Here is an 18,663-nt window from a genome sequence, read left to right on the forward strand (position 1 = left end):
GCTGGCCATGATGTGGATAGCTTAGGCTAGCCCAGTTTCATCAGATCTTGGAAGCTAAGCAGGGTCAGCCAAGGTTAGTATTTGGAGGGGAGAAATCAAGGAAATCCAGGGCTGCTATGCAAAGGCAGGCGGTAGCAAAACCCCATAAATCAGCTGCAACTTGATGGCAAAAAACAGCTGGCAGGTATACAACTGGGAGCCATATAGCAATTGTGTAATAACCTTGGCCATGGAAACACAGATAGCTGAAAGGACATACTCAGGGGTCCCTTTGTAGAAAAATAGGTGGTGGAGCTCACCCAGGGATTGTTATGCAGCTGCACCTACTATTCAAAGGACAAGGTGGGGAGGAGGAGGGGGAACCCTCAGAAAGGTTCAGGAGCTGTGCTCCTGTGAGCTCCTGCTGAATCCGAGGCCTGGACATACTCACTTCCTCCGGTATAAATTATTTTTCTCAAAGCAGGGACACTTTTCTGGGCATTCCCAGACACATTCTTAATTTGAATAAGCAAATGGATCGATACAATTCCAGATTTGCAAACTGCACTCTTTTCAAAAATGAGAACATGACTCCTTTGTTGAGTCCAAAGCCCATGCCTTATAAGGCTCCATCTACACATTACAAAATGCTCATGTTTGTTGGGGAAGAACACAAGCCTTTGTATCAGACACTCTATGGGAGCTTTGTCCTCATGTTGTTTCCTCATTCTAGCCTTATCCTAGATACAGTGGCAGGAATATGGGGGGGGGGGGGTCGCTGTTGGCCTCATAACATTTTTGCTGATTCCTAGAGAGGACTGACATCACTTACAGGGCAAAAAATTGGCAAAGATGAATAACAAGATGCCAGACAGATGTTGGAAATGTAAAAAGCATGAAGGTTCTCGCTACCATATGTGGTGGACTTGTGAAAGAGCTAAAATGTTTTGGCAGATGATTCAGCAAGAGATTTCTAAGATCTTGGGATATGAGTTTAATAAAGCTGCAGAGACATTTTTGTTGGGATTACAAATGGAAAAAAATTCCAAAAGAAGATAGAACTTTAATCTGGTACTTGCTCTCAGCTGCTAGGACATTGTATGTGCAGTTGTGGAAGCAAGAAAAAATACCAGAGAAATGGGATTGGATTATAAAAGTTACGACATGGAGTGAAATGGACAAATTAACAAGAATATTAAGAGACTATGATTTGGAAGTTTTTAAGACGGAGTGGAAAAAGTTTAGAAGATATGTAGAAAAAGAGTGGAAAATAAAAGGACATTGGACAATTTTTGATGATGATTAAGTTTTACAAAGAAGAATATAAATTTTTGTTTTAATAGTTAAGGGTACCTTTAAATATTTGCTTTTTAAGTAAATAACACTGGCGGAAGTCAAGTAATGGGAGGAGGGGTGGGTAGAAAGTAATATATGGGGTAGATAAAAGAAGTTTTTAAAGATGTAAGATATAGATTTATTACCATATGTTACCAATAAAATTGTTTTAAATTATAGAATTCCAGGGGTAGAGGGTTTCCGATGGAAACTGCCTGCTTTACTATACCAGGAGGAGCTAACCTGCCTCCTTCTGTTGATGCTGCTCAACAGGGAGGCTTTCTCAAGGGTCACCAGATATTTATCAGTAGCATTCCACTTTGTTCTTCCCACATAGCCTCTCTATCTTCCCTCTCTTTGACCACATGATCACCTAATGTTACAATTGGTCATCATCATCCAACAAAAGGAAAAACAACATATCTCCTCACAAGATTTGATCCCAAATTTATGATGAAGCTTTTACAGGATGGAGCAGCATTTTAGACACTACTAAGGTACAGAAATGGGGGAAAGGTTGCAGAAAGCAGGATGGAACCCTGGAAGGATGGATTTGAATGGGTGTCACGTTCAATAAACAGATGTGAGCATCATCAGAGAAACTACAACACAGCATTACAAAGGTAAGGCTGTTGAAAGAGTGGAAGGGAGGGCTTATGACATACCTGTGATTCTTCTTGGCATCCTAGATTTTAACAGTTAATAATAAAGGCAGGAGAGAAGGCAGCATGGTATAACCCAGGGGTGGCCAAACTTGCTCAACGTGAAAGCCACATAGTATAACCATCAGAAGTTTGAGAGCCACAAGACATGAATGTCAGATGTAGGTAGGTAGGTAGGTAGGAAGGAAGGAAGGAAGGAAGGAAGGAAGGAAGGAAGGAAGGAAGGAAGGAAGGAAGGAAGGAAGGAAGGAAGGAAGGAAGGAAGGAAGGAAGGAAGGAAGGAAGGAAGGAAGGAAAATAGATGGGAGGAGGGAGAGGTGGAAAGAATGCAACTTCAGCTTTAAATGCATTCTCCAAGCCACCCGTTGGCTTGACTTGGAGAAGTGATTTAAAGAGACAAATGCCTTCTCCAATCTGGCTGACAGGGCAGTGGGGGCTTCAAGAGCCACACAATATGTGTAAAAGAGCCCCATGTGGCTTGCAAGCCACCATTTGGCCACCCCAGGTACAGTCAGATCGTGGAAGCTAAGCACAGTTGGTACATGGAAAGCAGACCACCAAGGAAGGCTCTGCAGAGCTTGCAAAACATTTCTTTTCCAGCTTGCTTTCGAGATAGAACCCGATTAATCTGACGTGTGGACATCTAGCCATCTTGTGGATATTATGATTACAGTATTTTAGCACCCATTTTATACATTTTATCTATTCTAAATAATTTATTATGCAATTGATATATTTAAAATTGTTTACATTGTTTTATATGAATCATGGGATCTCCATGTCTGTTAGCCGCCCTGAGCCCGCCTCGGCGGGGGAGGGCGGGATATAAAAATAAAGTTGTTATTATTATTATTATTATTATTATTATTATTATTATTATTATTATTATTATGCAGAGGAAGGCAATGGCAAACCCCCTCTGATTCTTTCTTGCCTTGCTGGGGTTGCCATAATTCGGTGCAGACTTGATGACACATAAATAAGTAAAAATGAAGTCGAGGACAACCCATTTTGTTGCCTTTTTATAGAGAGAGAGAGATGACCTTTATTGGCATTAATGTAAGAATACAGTATACTTTAAAACCAACAGTAACACTATAGAATATAATAAAACCTTAAAAACCAGCAAATGACATAAACTAGCTGTGGGCTATGCATGAGTAAAAGCCTCTCTGATTTGGATCGCAACCTGTAAAAAGCAAGCAACATGAGTAGTGACAAAGTTGTGTTTCCCGTGGAGTAAAAAGCGGACCTTGGCACTGTCAGAAAGGCCTCGATGGTCGGAGAGCAGTGCATCTAGGTATCTTGCTCGTGGACTGCTATAGAAAGAGCAGTCCAGGAGAACACGAGGGACCGTTTCGATGACTCCTTGGCTACAAGGGCATCGTCTAAGATTGTGGGGGATTCTGTGGTATCTTCCGAAAAGGATGGCCGATGGTAATGCATTGAATCTAACCAGCATGAGTGCTCTTCTTTGGAGAGGATCAGTTAAAAATAGGGAGCTATTTTATATAATTCAGCACACTGCTGAGAGGGCATCAATGTGGCAAAGTGCAAATCTGGTGGCATTTGGAAAAACAATAATAGTCTGTCAAAATCTAAGTACTATGCCAAAATGCACAGCAATGACACCAGAGAACGTTCTGAACGAAACAAGCTAAGCAGGTGTCCCCTACCTGGGACAGTGCCGGGGGGGGGGGGGCATGTAAGCAACAGTAAGCTTCCAAGGGGTATGGAGGATGCATGTAATAAATGAAAAGTAGAAGAAGGATCGACTTACTTTGATGCAACATGTTCACTTCTGGGCTCAGCAATTTGAGAATAATTCAGCACACTGGAACAGTGGCAGAAGAGGGCAGTGAAGATGATCATGCAGATCAGACCTGTGAGGAAATGCTGAAGGAACTGGGTATGTTTCGGGTGAAGGGGAAAGCAAGGCATCCCCCAGATACCTCAAGGGCTGCCTCACAGAGGAAGGCAAAACGCATGTTCCCTGCTGTCCCAGAATACGAGACCTTATCTAAAGCCCTCGCAGTTTTATCTGAAAATGTCCAGTTCTGTATGAATTTTGATGATGTGCTGGCTGATATGGGATCTTTAACTCTTCTTTTGTGCATTTGGTCAATAACTGTAGAATAAATTATGTATATCCAGCTATGTCAAGAACGTCAAAGAAGTTTCTTGTATCATTTAGCAATGTTGAGAACTATCACCATAGTTACTGTAGGACACATAAGGTCTGAAGAGATAAGGTGAAATAGAAAAGTTTTAAATAAACAGGTTACTGAATCATAAGAACACCAGAGAAGCCATGTTGGATCAGGCCAGTGGCCCATCCAGTCCAACACTCTGTGTCACACAGTGGCCAAAAAATCCAGGTGCCATCAGGAGGTCCACCAGTGAGACTAGGACACTAGAAGCCCTCCCACTGTTGCCCCTCCCAAGCACCAAGAATACAGAGCATCACTGCCCCAGACAGAGAGTTCCATCAATACCCTGTGACTAATAGCCACTGATGGACCTCTGCTCCAGATGTATAAGAACATAAGATCACTTCAGGCAAGCAGCCTACACCTTTTCCATACTTCTAATACATCCTGCAGTAATAGTTAGCCAAGGGAGGCTCCTTTTGATAGTTGGACAATAAACACACGAAGCTTCCATCTACTAAATCAGTCCACAGGTCTATCAAGGTCATTGTTGTCTACTCTGACTGTTGTCTACTTGAACAGGAGTTTCTCCACACCCTCTTCTGAGCTAGCCAGGAATTAAAACATTGGAATGTGGTGTCTTGACCTACACTCAAACACCATTCCAGCAGGATACCATGCTCAGTGGTGCTGAAAGCCAGAAGGACAGGAGAATCAACATGGACTAGCTCCTTGTCTTGCTGTAGAGCATCTGGCAGGTTCAGTCCCAAACCCAGGCCTGAGTTGAATTAAAATGGTTTCTCAGTCTCATCAAACACTGCCCCCCTCCCCTTGAGAACACTGAATGTAAATGGGACTTTCTGGTGCCAAGGAAGTCTTCTTCAAGTCTTCCTACCTGATCTTTTTGCTTAACTGGAGATGTCAGGGACTGAAGCTTAGACCTTCTGCATGCAAACCAGTGCTTAAATGCCAAGTTAAGGCCCCTTTCAATGTCAGCAGCCTCCTTATTTTTCATCTTGTGGAAGTCTCTGGTTCAAATCCAAGCTCAGCTCATGAGGGGAATGTAGGCAAGATGCCAGTCTTCATTTAATTGGAATATCACCAGTTTTATGGGGGTTCATAATATCAATGTACTTTATGTGGTCCTTTTGAAGGAGTCTGGGATATTACATGAAGTCCTTTAAATACCTGAGTGAAAACACTGTATGCATTTTCAAATGTATTAAAGCAGGAAATGAAAAGAAAGAGACAGAACCATCTTAGACAACTAATGGTTGTTCCTCTCTCTCTCTCTCTCTCTCTCTCTCCCCATCTATCATCTATCTATCATCTATCTATCCATCCATCTATCTATCCATCTCTAGATAGAGAGACAGATAGGTAAATGGTAGATAGATGATAGAGTTGTTGTTGTTCAGTTTCACAGTCAAGTCCGACTCTTTGTGGCCCCATGGACAAAGTCACGCAAGGCCCTCCTGTCTTCCACCATCCTCTGAAGTCTGCTCAAATTCGTGTTTGTTACATCAGTAACTCTGTCCAGCCATCTCATCTTTTGCCATCCCCTTCTTCTTTTGCCTTCTGTCTTTCCCAGCATCAGGGTCTTTCGTCTCCAGTGAGTGCTCCCTTCTCATTTGAGCTTCAGCTTCAGCATCTGACCTTCCAGGGAACTGTCTGGGTTGATTTCCCTTGGGACTGACTGATTTGATCTTCTTGCAGTCCAAGGGACTCTCAAGATTCTTCTCCAGCACCACATAGATAAAATTAGACTCCAGATAGACAGACAGATAGAGAGACAGATAGGTAAATGGTAGAAAGACGATAGATAGATGAGAGAGAGAGACGAACAGTAGATAGATGATAGATGATGAGAGAGACAGAGACAGATTTCTCATGGTTTTGGTGGTTTCAGCCACATGGTGGCGTCTAAACAATAATTCTGCTCTCTAATTCCAGATGGATCCAGCCAACGGGACTGGAGTGGAGCAATTCATTTTGCTGGGATTTGAGGTTGGGCAGCAGAAACGGTTCCTGCTTCTGGTCTTTTTCACCATCCTCTATGGGCTCACTCTGGTTGAGAACATCACCATCATCACCCTGGTGCTTCTCGACACCCACCTGGCCCGCCTTCCCATGTACATCCTGCTGAGCAACTTCTCTTGGATAGAGATGTGTTATGTGAGTGCGACGGTCCCCCGGATGCTCTTTGACCTCACGTCGCCTCGAGGGATCATCTCCTTCCGCAACTGCTTCATCCAGTTCTACGTCTTCTTTGCTCTTGGCAGCACTGAGTGCTTCTACCTTTCAGCCATGGCCCTAGACCGGTACTTGGCCATCTGCCACCCACTGCGCTACCCGCAAATCATGTCCCCAAACTCCTGCTATGGTCTGGTGGGTTCTTGTTGGATCATTGGCTTCCTGTGGTATCTCATCCCAGCTGTTTTGATCTCCAGGTTGTCCTTCTGCAGCTCCAACGTCATCGACCACTTTTTGTGTGACGCTGGGCCCATTCTGTCCCTGGCCTGCCCTCCGCTAGGAATTGCCCCCATCATCAGCCAGTTTTGCCTGAACGCTCTCATCATTGGCAATATGTTCTTTGTCGTGCTGTCCTACAGCACCGTGGTTAACACTCTAATGAAGACCTCTAGCCAAGGCGGTCGGATGAAGGCCTTCTCTACCATATCGTTTCACTTGTTGGTGGTGACGCTTTTCTATGGCTCGGTGGCAGGGATGTACTTGATCCCAGGTGGAGAAAACCAATCAGCAATAACTAAGGCTGTAACACTTTTCTACACTGCGGTGACACCTTTTCTTAACCCTATGATTTACTGCCTGAGGAACGATCAGGTGAAAGAAGCACTGGTTAGGCTTCTGAAGAGAAAGACAATGATGTAAATAAAGGGGAAGGACAGGAAAATGAAAGAAAGGGGGGGTGGGGAGAACCTTCTGGAAAATTAGGGCAATTGTGTGTGGTGGGGGGGAGTTGTTTCCTCATGGGTTTTTACAACCTGTACGATATATGTATGTGCCACCAAGTCGCAACCGACTTACGGCAACACCAACAAGTGGATTTGAAACCAAATAATTAAGCAGATGTGGCTTGCTATTGGCCTTCTCTGCCCACCCTTCCTTGGTAGTCTCCCATCCAAGTACTGATCCTCCTTAGCTTCCAGGAGCTAGTGGCTATCCGTGACCTGGACTAGATGCCCCAAATCAAGGTTTGGAACTAAGTCAGGGAACAGCTTGTTGGTTTCTCGGCAACAATATACCAAAACGAGACATTTTCCCACTTATACTGAGAAACAAAAGACAAGTCATGAAAATATAAATAATGTGAAAAATTAGCTAGGCAAGTACCCTGAAACTTAATATTAAGCAATGGTACAATAAAATGGATGCTGTTATACTCTGTGTGTTTATTTGTGCGTGTGTGTATGTGTTCTATGAAATGGACCCAACATGAGATGGATTGACTCAGTAAAGGAAGTCACAACCCACAACTGCAAGACCGAAGCGAGGCTGTTATGTTAGAACGTTTTAGAGGACATTAATTCACAGGGTTGCCATAAATCCAATAGCTGGGAAACAGGGTTAAAACAAATAAAATGAATTTTAAATGTAAAGCTCTGCATTTAGATAGGAAAAATCAAATCCATCATTATAGGATGGGGGAGACTTGTCTTGGCAGTAGAATGTGCGAAACGGATTTAGGGGTCTTAGTGGACCATACCCTGAACATGAGTCAGCAACGTGACGTGGCGGCTAAAAAGGCAAATGTGATTTTGGACTGTATTGACAGTAGTGTCCAGATTATTCGAAGTCAATGTTCCCTCACAGCTACAGAGTCTTGTGAGCAAAAATTCTACTTTATGAGCTACTAACATTAAAGCTGTGAGCTACTGACATTCTAGTTATGAGCTGCTGCATAAATTAGTATGCTCTGGGGACATCCTTCCTGAGCTAAGACAAAAATGTGTGAGCTGGAAGCTAAAAATCTGTGAGCTAGCTCATGCTAACTCAGCTTAGAGGGAACACTGCCTGAAGTGATGGTATTGCTTTACTCCCCTCAGGTCAGTCCTCACCTAGAGTATTGTGTTCAGTTTTAGGCACCACAATTTAAGAAGGATGCAGAACAAGCTGGAATGTGTCCAGAGGAGGGCGATGGAGATAGATGGTGAGGGGTCAGGAGACCATCCTATGAGGAAAGCTTGAAGGAGCTGGGTATGTTTAGCCTGGAGAGAAGACGACTGAAAGGGGATATGATCACCATCTTCAAGTACTTGAAGGGCTGTCATATAGAGGAAGGTGCTGAGTTCTTTTCTGTTGCCCCAGAAAGTTTTCAGCTAAACGTTAGGAAGAACTTATTGAGAGTTAAGAGCAGTTCCTCAGTGGAACAGGCTTCCTCAGAAGGTGGTGGGCTCTCCTTCTTTGGAGGTTTTCCAACAGAGGCTAGATGGCCATCTGACAGCAATGAGGATTCTGTGGAACTTAGACTGATCATGAAAGGGAAGGCAGGAAGCGTGGCATCAGTGCTTAATTCTTGTGGCTCTTACACACCCAGGATGCTGATCACCAGGGATGGAATTCTAGCAGGAGCTCCTTTGCGTATTAGGCCACACCCACCTGATGTAGCCAGTCCTTCCAGAGCTTGCAAAAAAGAGCCTTGTAAGCTCTTGGAGGATTGGCAGGGGTAACTGGGGCGGGAGGGGGGGGGGGACATGTGAATTTCCTGCATTGCAGCAGGTGTTGGACTAGATGACCTTGGAGATCCCCTCCAACTCTATGATTCTAAGTCAGAAGCAACTTGACGGCACCTGGAAGGTGAGAAGCCTGGTAGGTGTGTTGATGTGACCCACTCCAAGTGTCAGTGCAGCGAAGACAAAAAGTGTCCACAAAAAATCCCTCGTGAGGACGGCCACAGCCAAAGAACCAGGAGGCAAGCAGCTGGAATGGTGCCGATGTTTGGGGTTTGTATTGTGTGGGTTCAATGCAATGAAGGCTCGGGAGCTACTCTAGTGTTAAGAAGCAATCTAAAATCAGACTACCATCAAAGCTCACTCAGTAATCACTCTAGGCTTACTGCGACATCCCAAGCTAAGTTACGTTCTTCTACATCCACTGAAGTCAGTGGTTTGGATGGCACTGCTGGCCAGTTCCCTGTCTCTTGGGCTAGTTTGTATACTGCAATGAGTTTTAATGCCTCTTCTATTTGGGAGAACTGACCATGAAATGACTACTATTCATAATTAGTCAGCCACTGAGATTGGCACTAGCTCAAGGACTTGCTCAGGACCACTGCAAAATGGGAAACAGACCCAGTTCTCTTGCTCCAATTGCAATGTCATTAACATATCTGCACAGTCAGAAGGGCATTACAACAGGCCATCGTATATGCCAGGGGTGGCCAACGGTAGCTCGCCAGATGTTTTTTGCCTACAACTCCCATCAGCCCCAGCCAGCATGACTGATGACTGGGGCTGATGGGAGTTGTAGGCAAAAAACATCTGGAGAGCTATCATTGGCCACCCCTTATATATGCACTTCTTAATTTGGGGATAGCCGACACATATAGATAGAATGGTGTTTGAAATTTGGCTGAAAATCAGATCCCTAGATGAATTGGCGAGCATGTCGACTTAGTAGCAATGAAGAGTGTTTTCCAATCTTGATCTGTAAGTGTCTGGGTGAGTGCCATTCTGTGATTCGGTGTTAAATAGCCCCTGTCATGACTGTATAGTAGACATGGCAAATTTCTGTTTTACTATAATTTTAAACTCGCTATTTTATGGGTATATGGCTTAAGAGCATTTTAAACCTAACAAACGATTATTTTTTTAAAAAAATGAATGCCATTAACATATTTAACCACATTTACACTGGGCCCTCCTGCCACCAGGAATCTTGGCAGCAGACAAAGGGGTCTCTCATTCAAGCACTCACCAGACCCCAGGCCTGCTTAGTGTCAACTCTATCGTGACTTCTTCCCAGAAGCAGGGACAGGACCGGAGGGTCCCACCTCTCCAAACCCACCCCTTCCCCATCCTATGATGGTAAGCAGCTGCAGCTTACGTTGTTTCACATCACAATTTTTTTATAGGGAGCCTGCCACCTCAGGACGACACTGTTTCAGGGAATTCCACCAGACTTACACCAGGAAAAGAAGAAAGCCACTTCAGCATCATTAACGTTGTTTTGTCTCTGAACTTCCCCGGCTCGCTTGCTTGGCCTTCCCCCACAGGAGCCAATTAAGAAAATGAGCTGGCTGGTTGCAACACTTGCTGAAGCTGGGCAATTAGGTGGCAGGCTTTGCCAGGCTAAGTCGAGAGAGGTCGCAGGGAGGTGAGCCCAGGGCAGAATTTGTATTTCTTTAGTTGTCCGCTAGCAGGGTGATCCTTGGTTGATTCTTTGTTCAAATTTAACAAGGCTCCTTAAAGCCTTGGGGAGAAGGGGAAGCTTGAAATGGCACAGAAGGGAGAAATGTCTGCTGCAACCATTTCCCCTCAGCTGGAAGAGTACAGATCATAGAATCATACAGTTGGAAGGGACCTCCAGGGTCATCTAGTCCAACCCCCCTGCACAATGCAGGAAACCCACAAACACCTCCCCCTAAATCCACATGATCTTCATTGCTGTCAGACGGCCATCTAGCCTCTGTTTAAAAACCCCCAAGGAAGGAGAACCCACCACCTCCCAAAGAAGCCTGTTCCACTGAGGAATCGCTCTAACGGTCAGGAAGTTCTTCCTAATGTTGAGCCAGAAATTCTTTTGATTTAATTTCAACGCATTGGTTCTGGTTCTACTTTCTGCGGCCACAGAAAACAATTCTACACCCTCCTCTATATGAAAGCCCTTCCAAGTCCTTGAAGATGGTGATCATATCACCGCTCAGCCGTCTCCTCTCCAGGCTAAACATGCCCAGCTCCTTCAACCTTTCCTCATAGGACTTGGTCTCCAGACCCCTCACCATCTTCAGCGCCCTCCTCTGGACCCGTTCCAGCTTGTCTATATCCTTCTTAAATTGTGGTCCAGGTTGGGAAATTTCTGGAGGTTTGGGGATGGAGCCAGGGGAGGACGGGGACCTGAATGGAGTATGATGCCAGAGTCCACCCTCCAAAGCAGCCATTTTCTGATCTCTATAGTCTGGAGATGAGCTCTAACTCTGGGAGGGGGGATCCCCAGGCGCCACCTGGAGGCTGGCATCCCTAGCAGTAGAAGAAGTTAACCTGTTGGAATTTTCTTCTGTGCACGACTGATAAAAAGTTCTGTACAGAAACTGGCAATTCTAGCTATTAGCAAAAGGTAGAGGGAAGGTTAGCTGGTATAGTTGGCGGTGGGGGGGGACAAATTATTAGGATAATGGAGTGGGAATGAAGAGAAGGAGGGCAGGTCTTGCAAGCAGAAGGCCCTTGTGTATCCTGCGACTGCATGGCCCCTTTGCTCTCAAAGGCATTTCCAGTGTTCCCTCTAAGCTGAGTTGGTATGAGCCAGCTCAGTTTTTAGCCTCGTCTTAGCTCAGGGAAAATGGTCCCAGAGCAAACTAATTTATGGAGGAGCTCACAATTTTAATGCCAGGAGCTCACAACCTTAATTCCAGTCACTCACAAGGTAGAATTTTTGCTCACAAGACTCCACAACTTAGCGGGAACACTTTCTTCCATTCCCGTGTGGATAACATAGAAGTGCAGCTCATTTTGGCTGGGATGTGCCTTTGATTTTAAAATGTGCCTTTAGTGCTTTCTATGCCCTAACCAGGCTAGCCTGATCTCATCATATCTCAGAAGCTAAGCAGGGTTTGGTCCTGGTCAGTATTTGGGAGACCACTGATGCTCCCTCTTAGCTGTGCAGACCTGTGAGCTAAAATTCTACTTTGTGAGCTACTGGCATTAAAGTGGTGAGCTACTGCATCAATTAGTTTGCTCTTGGGCTATTTTCCCTGAGCTATGACAAAAATGTGTGTGCCAGAGGCTAAAAAACTGTGAGCTAGCTCGCACTAGCTCAGCTTAGAGAGAACACTGGAGACCACCAAGGAATACCAGGATCGTGACCTGGAGGCAAGCAATGGCAAACCACCTTTGCACCTCTCGTCTTGGAAACCCCACCAGGGGTCACCATAAGTCAGCTGTGACTGGACAGCAAAAAAAAGAAGGGAGGCTTTCTAGTCCCCCCCCCCCATCAGCATTCACACAACCAGTGAGAGGGAAACTCAGATTTTGGGTCATGTTACACCTTCTATGAAATTTTGTGGGAACTACATGCCAATATATTTAAATGCTGAACAGAAAACTGGCTGGTATAGTAGAGGGGATATGCTTAACTCTGTCCCAGCTGTTTATTTTTCCTGCTCACAATTGCAGGCAGTTATCTACTTTTTCCTCTTCCATGAGAAGTTACAGTCCCAGTATCTTTTCCCCATATGGCAAAAGTAAAGCTGCAGGGGGCAGGGAGGGGGGGTGAAGCCAAGTTATGACCTCCCAGTCTTGCTGTCAAGAATGCAGCCTCGTGTCACATGTCGTTCAGCCCTGAAGTTCCACATCTCACACTTACAAATGACCTTCAGGAGTCTATGAAATTGAACTCAGATCTTAAAGAGGACACCAGGGGGCAGCAGTGTGTAAAGGATGGGGAAGTGGAAGGGAAGATGTTCCTTGATTTCCAGCCCACTCATTCCTGAAAGTCACACTCATCGCTTAAGCCTCCTGGTGAAATGCCAGCAGGCCTCATAACAGACAGCGAGACTTGTAGGATTGGTGCAAGCAGCTGATGCAGCACACAGAATAAGAAGCAAAGGCCTTCCCAGCAGGGCCCCTTTCTGTCCTTCCAGGGCCCCTTTCTAATTCCTCTAGGACGGGGTGGCCAAACTGTGGCTCTTTCACACGTATTGTGTGGCTCTCAAAGCCCCCACTGCCCCATCGGCCGGCTTGGAGAAGGCATTTCTCTCTTTAAACCACTTCTCCAAGCCAAGCCAGCTGGCTGCTTGGAGAATATATTTAAAGTTGTTTTCTTTCCACCTCTCCCCCTCCATTTGCCTGCCTGCCTGCCAGCCTGCCTTTCGGCTCTCAAACATCTGAGGCTTAGTCTATGTGGCTCTTACGTTAAGCAAGTTTGGCCACCCCTGCTCTAGGATGAGACCAGCTTCAGGACCCTCAGGGACCACTCCATCCTCCAAGGGCCAGAGACAGGCTTTGTCTCAAACACTGAGGCCCCTGGCCAAGCGGCCAGGCTCCACAATAAATACCAGAGACACCTAGAAGGGATTCCTAGTTAAGAAGCACAGGCATTCACACACAACTGTACAAATGAGAAGATGTGCACACTGTTACACACTCATAGACAGGCTTGTTCACAACTCAGTGCACAACTCCCTTCTTTCTTACAGCTGGAAAAGCCCCCCTCCTTTTTTATTACAGCTGTAACTCCACACACACACTTTGTAATAGAAACTATGGGCATTTTTGTTAACAGATGGTAGGGCCATCAGAGGCCAGCTAATCTTGCCAGGGAGGCGTTGACCACACCCACAGGCTGCTAACTGCCCACTGGGAGCTCTTGTCAAAATACAGAAGACAGGCCAAGCCCGCTCATTCCCAAACCTCTAGCCCTGAAGCAAGGATCTCTCTTGCACTCTGCTGGCCCGCTGGTTCTTGCAGGGTCACACAACCTCCCTCAGCGGATGATTGCAAATCAGGAGGAAGAGGCGTTAGAACTTGTGAGGGGCAAAAAGGGAACATTCAGGCTTTCAGGCAGGTCTTTCTCTGTGCTTCTGAGGAGAGTGGAGGAGAACTGTTTTATACCACTCAGCTCACTCTGAAGATTTCTCACTCAGGCCCTTCCAAAAGAGGTGCACAGCAAATAAAAGTTGGTTAACAGTTTATCAGGGCACAAAAGTTTCACAGAATGAACACCAGGGCCAGGGCTTTTTTTGGTAGCAGGGGCTCCTTTGCATATTAGGCCACACACCCCTGATGTAGCCAATCCTCCAAGAGCTTGGAATTCTAGCAGGGGCTCCTTTGCATATTAGGCCACACACCCCTGATGTAGCCAATCCTCCAAGAGCTTTCAGGCTCTTCTTACAGGGCCTACCGTCAGCTCCAGAAGGACTGGCTACATCAGGGGTGTGCGGCCTAATATGCAAAGGGAGTTCCTGCTACAAAAAAAAGTCCTAACCAGGGCCATACCCAACAAGGGGGCACAGGGGTGATGCCCCTGTAGAATCTGCAGGAGCCCCACCAAGGCTTTTCTTGTAGCAGCAGCTCCTTTGCATATTAGACCACACAGCCCTGATGTAGCCAATCCTCCTGAGCTTCCAGGGCTCTTCTTACAGGCTACTGTAAGCCCCAGGAAGACTGGTTACCTCATGGGGGTGTGGCCTAATAGGGAAAGGAGTTCCTGCTACCAAAAAAAGCCATGCCCCCATCCACTCTTCAGTGAAATTGAAGGCTGGAGAAGACTGGATGAGGTGCTGCAAAATCTTCAATTGTAACCCCTCCTGGGGCTTACAAAATCTATAGGGAGCAGTGCCCCATGTCCCCCATGCTGGCTACAGCCCTGATGTACACCTCAGAGGGCGTGTATCATATGAATATATCACAAACATACCTCTACAGATAAAGCTGCCCTCGCCTCTGGTGCTGTTTGTATGTCCCTGATTTTTCATTTATCAGTGTGTTTGATGAGCAGTAGCGGATTAAAAGTTAAGAACCACTGCCCTGGTCTCTCTCCCAGGGCTGCTACACAGACAAAATTCAATGCCATGTCTTAAACCTCTCTCGAGCAACTTCTAAATCCAATACGATGTCCTTCTGACATCTGGAATCCCGACAAAGGACACCACACCGAGGGCAAAAAACAAATATTTATTGCCTAGGGAGAACAGTCTGAAAAAAATGTATTAAAAAACCTTACAAAAGCGAACTCAAACTTTTGCCAAATAAATACGGGTTATCTCCTATACATATATACACACACGCATTCACTCACACACGAGGATAACAGACCTTAAGCAATCAGGGTTTTGCAAAAGGCTTCGAGCCCAAGGATTTGAAGGGCCCAAACTCAACTGGAACCGGAGTGAGCAACTGGCCTCCAACAGTGAAGACTAAAACAATGTCTTGAAAGTGGGAGAAGTCTGAGGGCAAATGCTAGCTTGGGAATCACTGGATTCCCTTGGAAAGCTGCAGCTATTTCCCCTAATCAAAACCCTCAGGCCTTTTTTGGTAACAGGACCTCCTTTGCATATTAGGCCACACACCCCTGATGTAGCCAATCCTCCAAGAACTCACAGGGCTTACTGTAAGCTCCAGGATTGGCTATATCAGGGGTGTGTGGGCTAATATGCAAAGGAGCTCCTGCTACCAAAAAAACAACCTGGAAACCATCACCGTCCACCTTCCCCCAGGCAGGGGAAATATGAAAGGCATCTTCTCTTGGCTGCTGCTTTTCCCTTCCAGGAAGTCTGACATGGGAAATCACACAGGGTTTTTGGTTTTTAAATGGTGACTTCATTCAGGACCTGCTGCAGCTGATTTTTAAGGCTCAGCTACGTATTTGGGGATCTGACTGCAGATCCTCAACGTCACACCTAGCATGACTTTGAAAGAACAGACAAGGAGGGGCATCACAGGCCCCCCTCTCTCTTTTTTTTTCTGACCGATAAAGCCTTGTTTTGTTCAAAATGGTCAATCCAAGCACAGGCAGGACTGGAATGCTTTCGAGGAGCCGAGCAAAGCTATTCTCCAGGCGGAGCACACGCTCAAACGGCATTTCCCTTCCCCCATCTCTTCCCTTCAGCTCTACAATGCCCAAACAGGAGACACAACCAGCGCCATTATCCTAAGTCACGGTTCGTCTCGGTCTGCTAAGTGCCACCCTCAATACAGGCCAGAAGGCAAACTCTGCTAGATAGGCAGTGAGGGGAGGCGCACCTTCATTCCTCCCCCACCCACCCCCAGTCATTCACTCTGTGCCTGGTAAGCCACCGTGGCAGCAGCCTGGCTCTGGGATCCCTGCACCTTGCCATTCACCACCAGCAGCAGGGGGGTCTCCACACGGATGCTCGAGAAGGCGAATGTCTGGAAAGAAAAAGGAGAGAGGGGGAGACTGAATCTTCCACCCAGTCAAATTAGGACCTGCTCCCCTGGGAATCGTAACAGTTACTGCACTGTGAAAGAGGAATGGGACTTCTGCGTTTTTGACAACTGAAAGAAAGTTGTAAAAGCACTGGTTTGTGTAGTGGTTAAGTGCATGGACTCTTATATGGGAGAACCGGATTGATTATTTGATTCCTCATTCCTCCACATGCAACGGCTGGTGACCTTTGGCAAGCCACAGTTCTGGCAGAACTGTTTCCTCAAGAGCAGTTTCTGTCAGAGCTCTCTCAGCCCCACCTCCCTCACAGGCAGTGTTCCCTCTAAGCAGTTAGTGTGAGCTAGCTCACAGTTTTTTAGCCTCCAGCTCACATGTTTTTGTCTTGGCTCAGGAAGGATGGTCCCGAGCAAACTAATTTATGCTCACTCACAACCTTTTAATGCTTGTAGCTCACAAGACTCCACAGCTTAGAGGGAGCACTGCTCACAGGGTGTCTGTTGCGGGGAGGGAATGAGAAAGAGATCGTAAGCCGCTCTGAGACTCCAAGTGAAGGGCAGAGTAGAAATCCAAACTCTTCTTCTCTTCTCATTTAAAATGAAGGCTGGAGGCCTGAAAGCTGTTTTTAACCCAGATGAAGCTGCCTTATACTAAACCAGACCACTGGTCCATCAAAGATCAGTCTTGTCTATTCTAACCGGCAGTGGCTCTGCAGAGTCTCAGGCAGACATATTTCACATCAAATACTGCATGGTCCTTTTCAAATGAGATGCCGAGGATTGAAGTTGAACCTGGGACCTTCTGCATGTCAAGCACAGGTTCTTCCACTGAGCCATTCCTGCTTGCAAAATATGTCCCCAGGGAACAATTTTCACTCAGCAACAACTGATCCATGGTTGAGCCACAGCAGCCGTATGGGGGGGGGGGGGCAAACGGCAAGTTTTGCATTGTTTCCCCCTGTTTTAAGAGTTGGTTGTTTCCAATACTCAAGGAATTCAGTTCAGCCTGCCCCAACTATGCAACTTCGGGGGTCTGGGATTATATGAGGCCCCTTGCTCATGCTAGGTGCTGGAGCACGGAAAGGCAGGGTGGAAGGAGAGGGCAACCCAGGCTCACCTTGCCTGATGCTGGATGTGATGGTGCCGAAGGTGAGGCTCGGGAATAGCCACCGAGTCCCCAATCAGAACCCCCCAGCTTTGGGCCATGTTGTAAACGGTCACAGCAAAACAGGAGCCCTCAGCGGAGTCCGTCAAGCCAAAAGTGCTGTAAAGAAATAGAAAGGAAAGGACGAAAAAGCATCCAGGTGCATCAGTGAGGGTGAGTGGAGAGACAAGCATTCCCGCATAATACACAATGACAAACTGATGACGCTTGGGTGAGGTTTGTTTTGTTTAAGCTGAATGGAGCTCTTAACTGTTTCTCTTGTGTTGAGTCCCTACTTTGAGGAAAAGCAGAATATAAATATTTTAAACAAATAACAAATAAAAGATTCAAGAAGCTGGTTGTGTCCTATGAAGTTCTAGAACTGATGCCTAAACTGAGCTAAAAATGTCCTGTTATAAAGAAGAAGAATTGCAGATTTATACCCTGCCCTTCTCTCTGAATCAGAGACTCAAAGCGGCTTACAATCTCCTATATCTTCTCCCCCCACAACAGATCCTGTGAGGTGGGTGGGGCTGAGAGAGCTCTCACAGCAGCTGCCCTTTCAAGGACAACTCCTCCGAGAGCTATGCTGACCCCAGGCCATTCCAGTAGCTACAAATGGAGGAGTGGGGAATCAAACCCGGTTATCCCAGATAAGAGTCTGCACACTTCACCACTACACCAAACTGACTCTAAAACACATCAAAACGCACCAATCCACCCCATTTGAATGCCAAGGGTACCTAGAGGGGAGCTCTTGGTAGATTATTCTTGTTGGAACTGCCTTTGCTTGGAGGTCTACTGAAACCTTAGCCTGAACACATTTCGGAATCAAAGTCAACATATTTCTTTTTATTTAAGCAAGCAAACATTAGAAGAGTGAAAAAAGGGGAACTGGGGAGAGCTCCTGCCGGTTGCAGTTCTCAGCTGTGTTTTTGTCCCTTGCCTGTAGACCTAAAGGCTGGGTAAAGCCAGAGGCACCAACCCTCGGAGGACAGCCAAAGGGCTAGTTGAATAAGAAAAAGAGAATGAAATTAGCAAAGGCAAAAGCTACGCGTACAGGGGGGCCATGGAGAGATTGACACATGTGGGATGGATACTCACAAAGGCACCTTCTCCTCTGTGGTCAGGCTGAAGAGAACTTTTCCCAGCACCACAGTGCCTGGGTTAACCCCAGCCCTCAGGGTGTTCAGGGGCCGCTGCTTCAGCTCCACCTTCTGACCCGAAGGGCCCTGGTAACGTCCATCCCCACAGGGGCCTAGCTGAGAGGGACGCAGGCTTCCCAGCATGCTTTGCAGCCTCTTCCCTTTCACCTT

General features: G+C 46.3%; 2 protein-coding genes across 2 annotated transcripts; one reads left to right on the forward strand and one right to left on the reverse strand.

Annotated features, from left to right (window-relative positions):
* Positions 1 to 6,079: 6,079 nt before the first annotated feature.
* On the forward strand, positions 6,080 to 7,018 carry LOC132584409 (olfactory receptor 11G2-like). Its single transcript, XM_060256280.1, has one exon. The coding sequence runs from the start codon at positions 6,080 to 6,082 to the stop codon at positions 7,016 to 7,018; it is 939 nt and encodes a 312-aa protein (XP_060112263.1).
* Positions 7,019 to 17,256: 10,238 nt separating this feature from the next.
* Positions 17,257 to 18,657, reverse strand: LOC132583862 (tetratricopeptide repeat protein 5-like). The gene is made up of 2 exons (XM_060255580.1): positions 18,452 to 18,657; positions 17,257 to 17,467 (listed from the first exon to the last, which is right to left on the reverse strand). The coding sequence occupies exons 1-2, from the start codon at positions 18,634 to 18,636 to the stop codon at positions 17,317 to 17,319; spliced, it is 336 nt and encodes a 111-aa protein (XP_060111563.1). The 5' UTR covers positions 18,637 to 18,657; the 3' UTR covers positions 17,257 to 17,316.
* Between the last annotated feature and the right edge of the window lie 6 nt (positions 18,658 to 18,663).

The sequence above is a fragment of the Heteronotia binoei genome, chromosome 15 (assembly GCF_032191835.1).
Source record: "Heteronotia binoei isolate CCM8104 ecotype False Entrance Well chromosome 15, APGP_CSIRO_Hbin_v1, whole genome shotgun sequence".
NCBI lineage: Eukaryota > Metazoa > Chordata > Lepidosauria > Squamata > Gekkonidae > Heteronotia > Heteronotia binoei.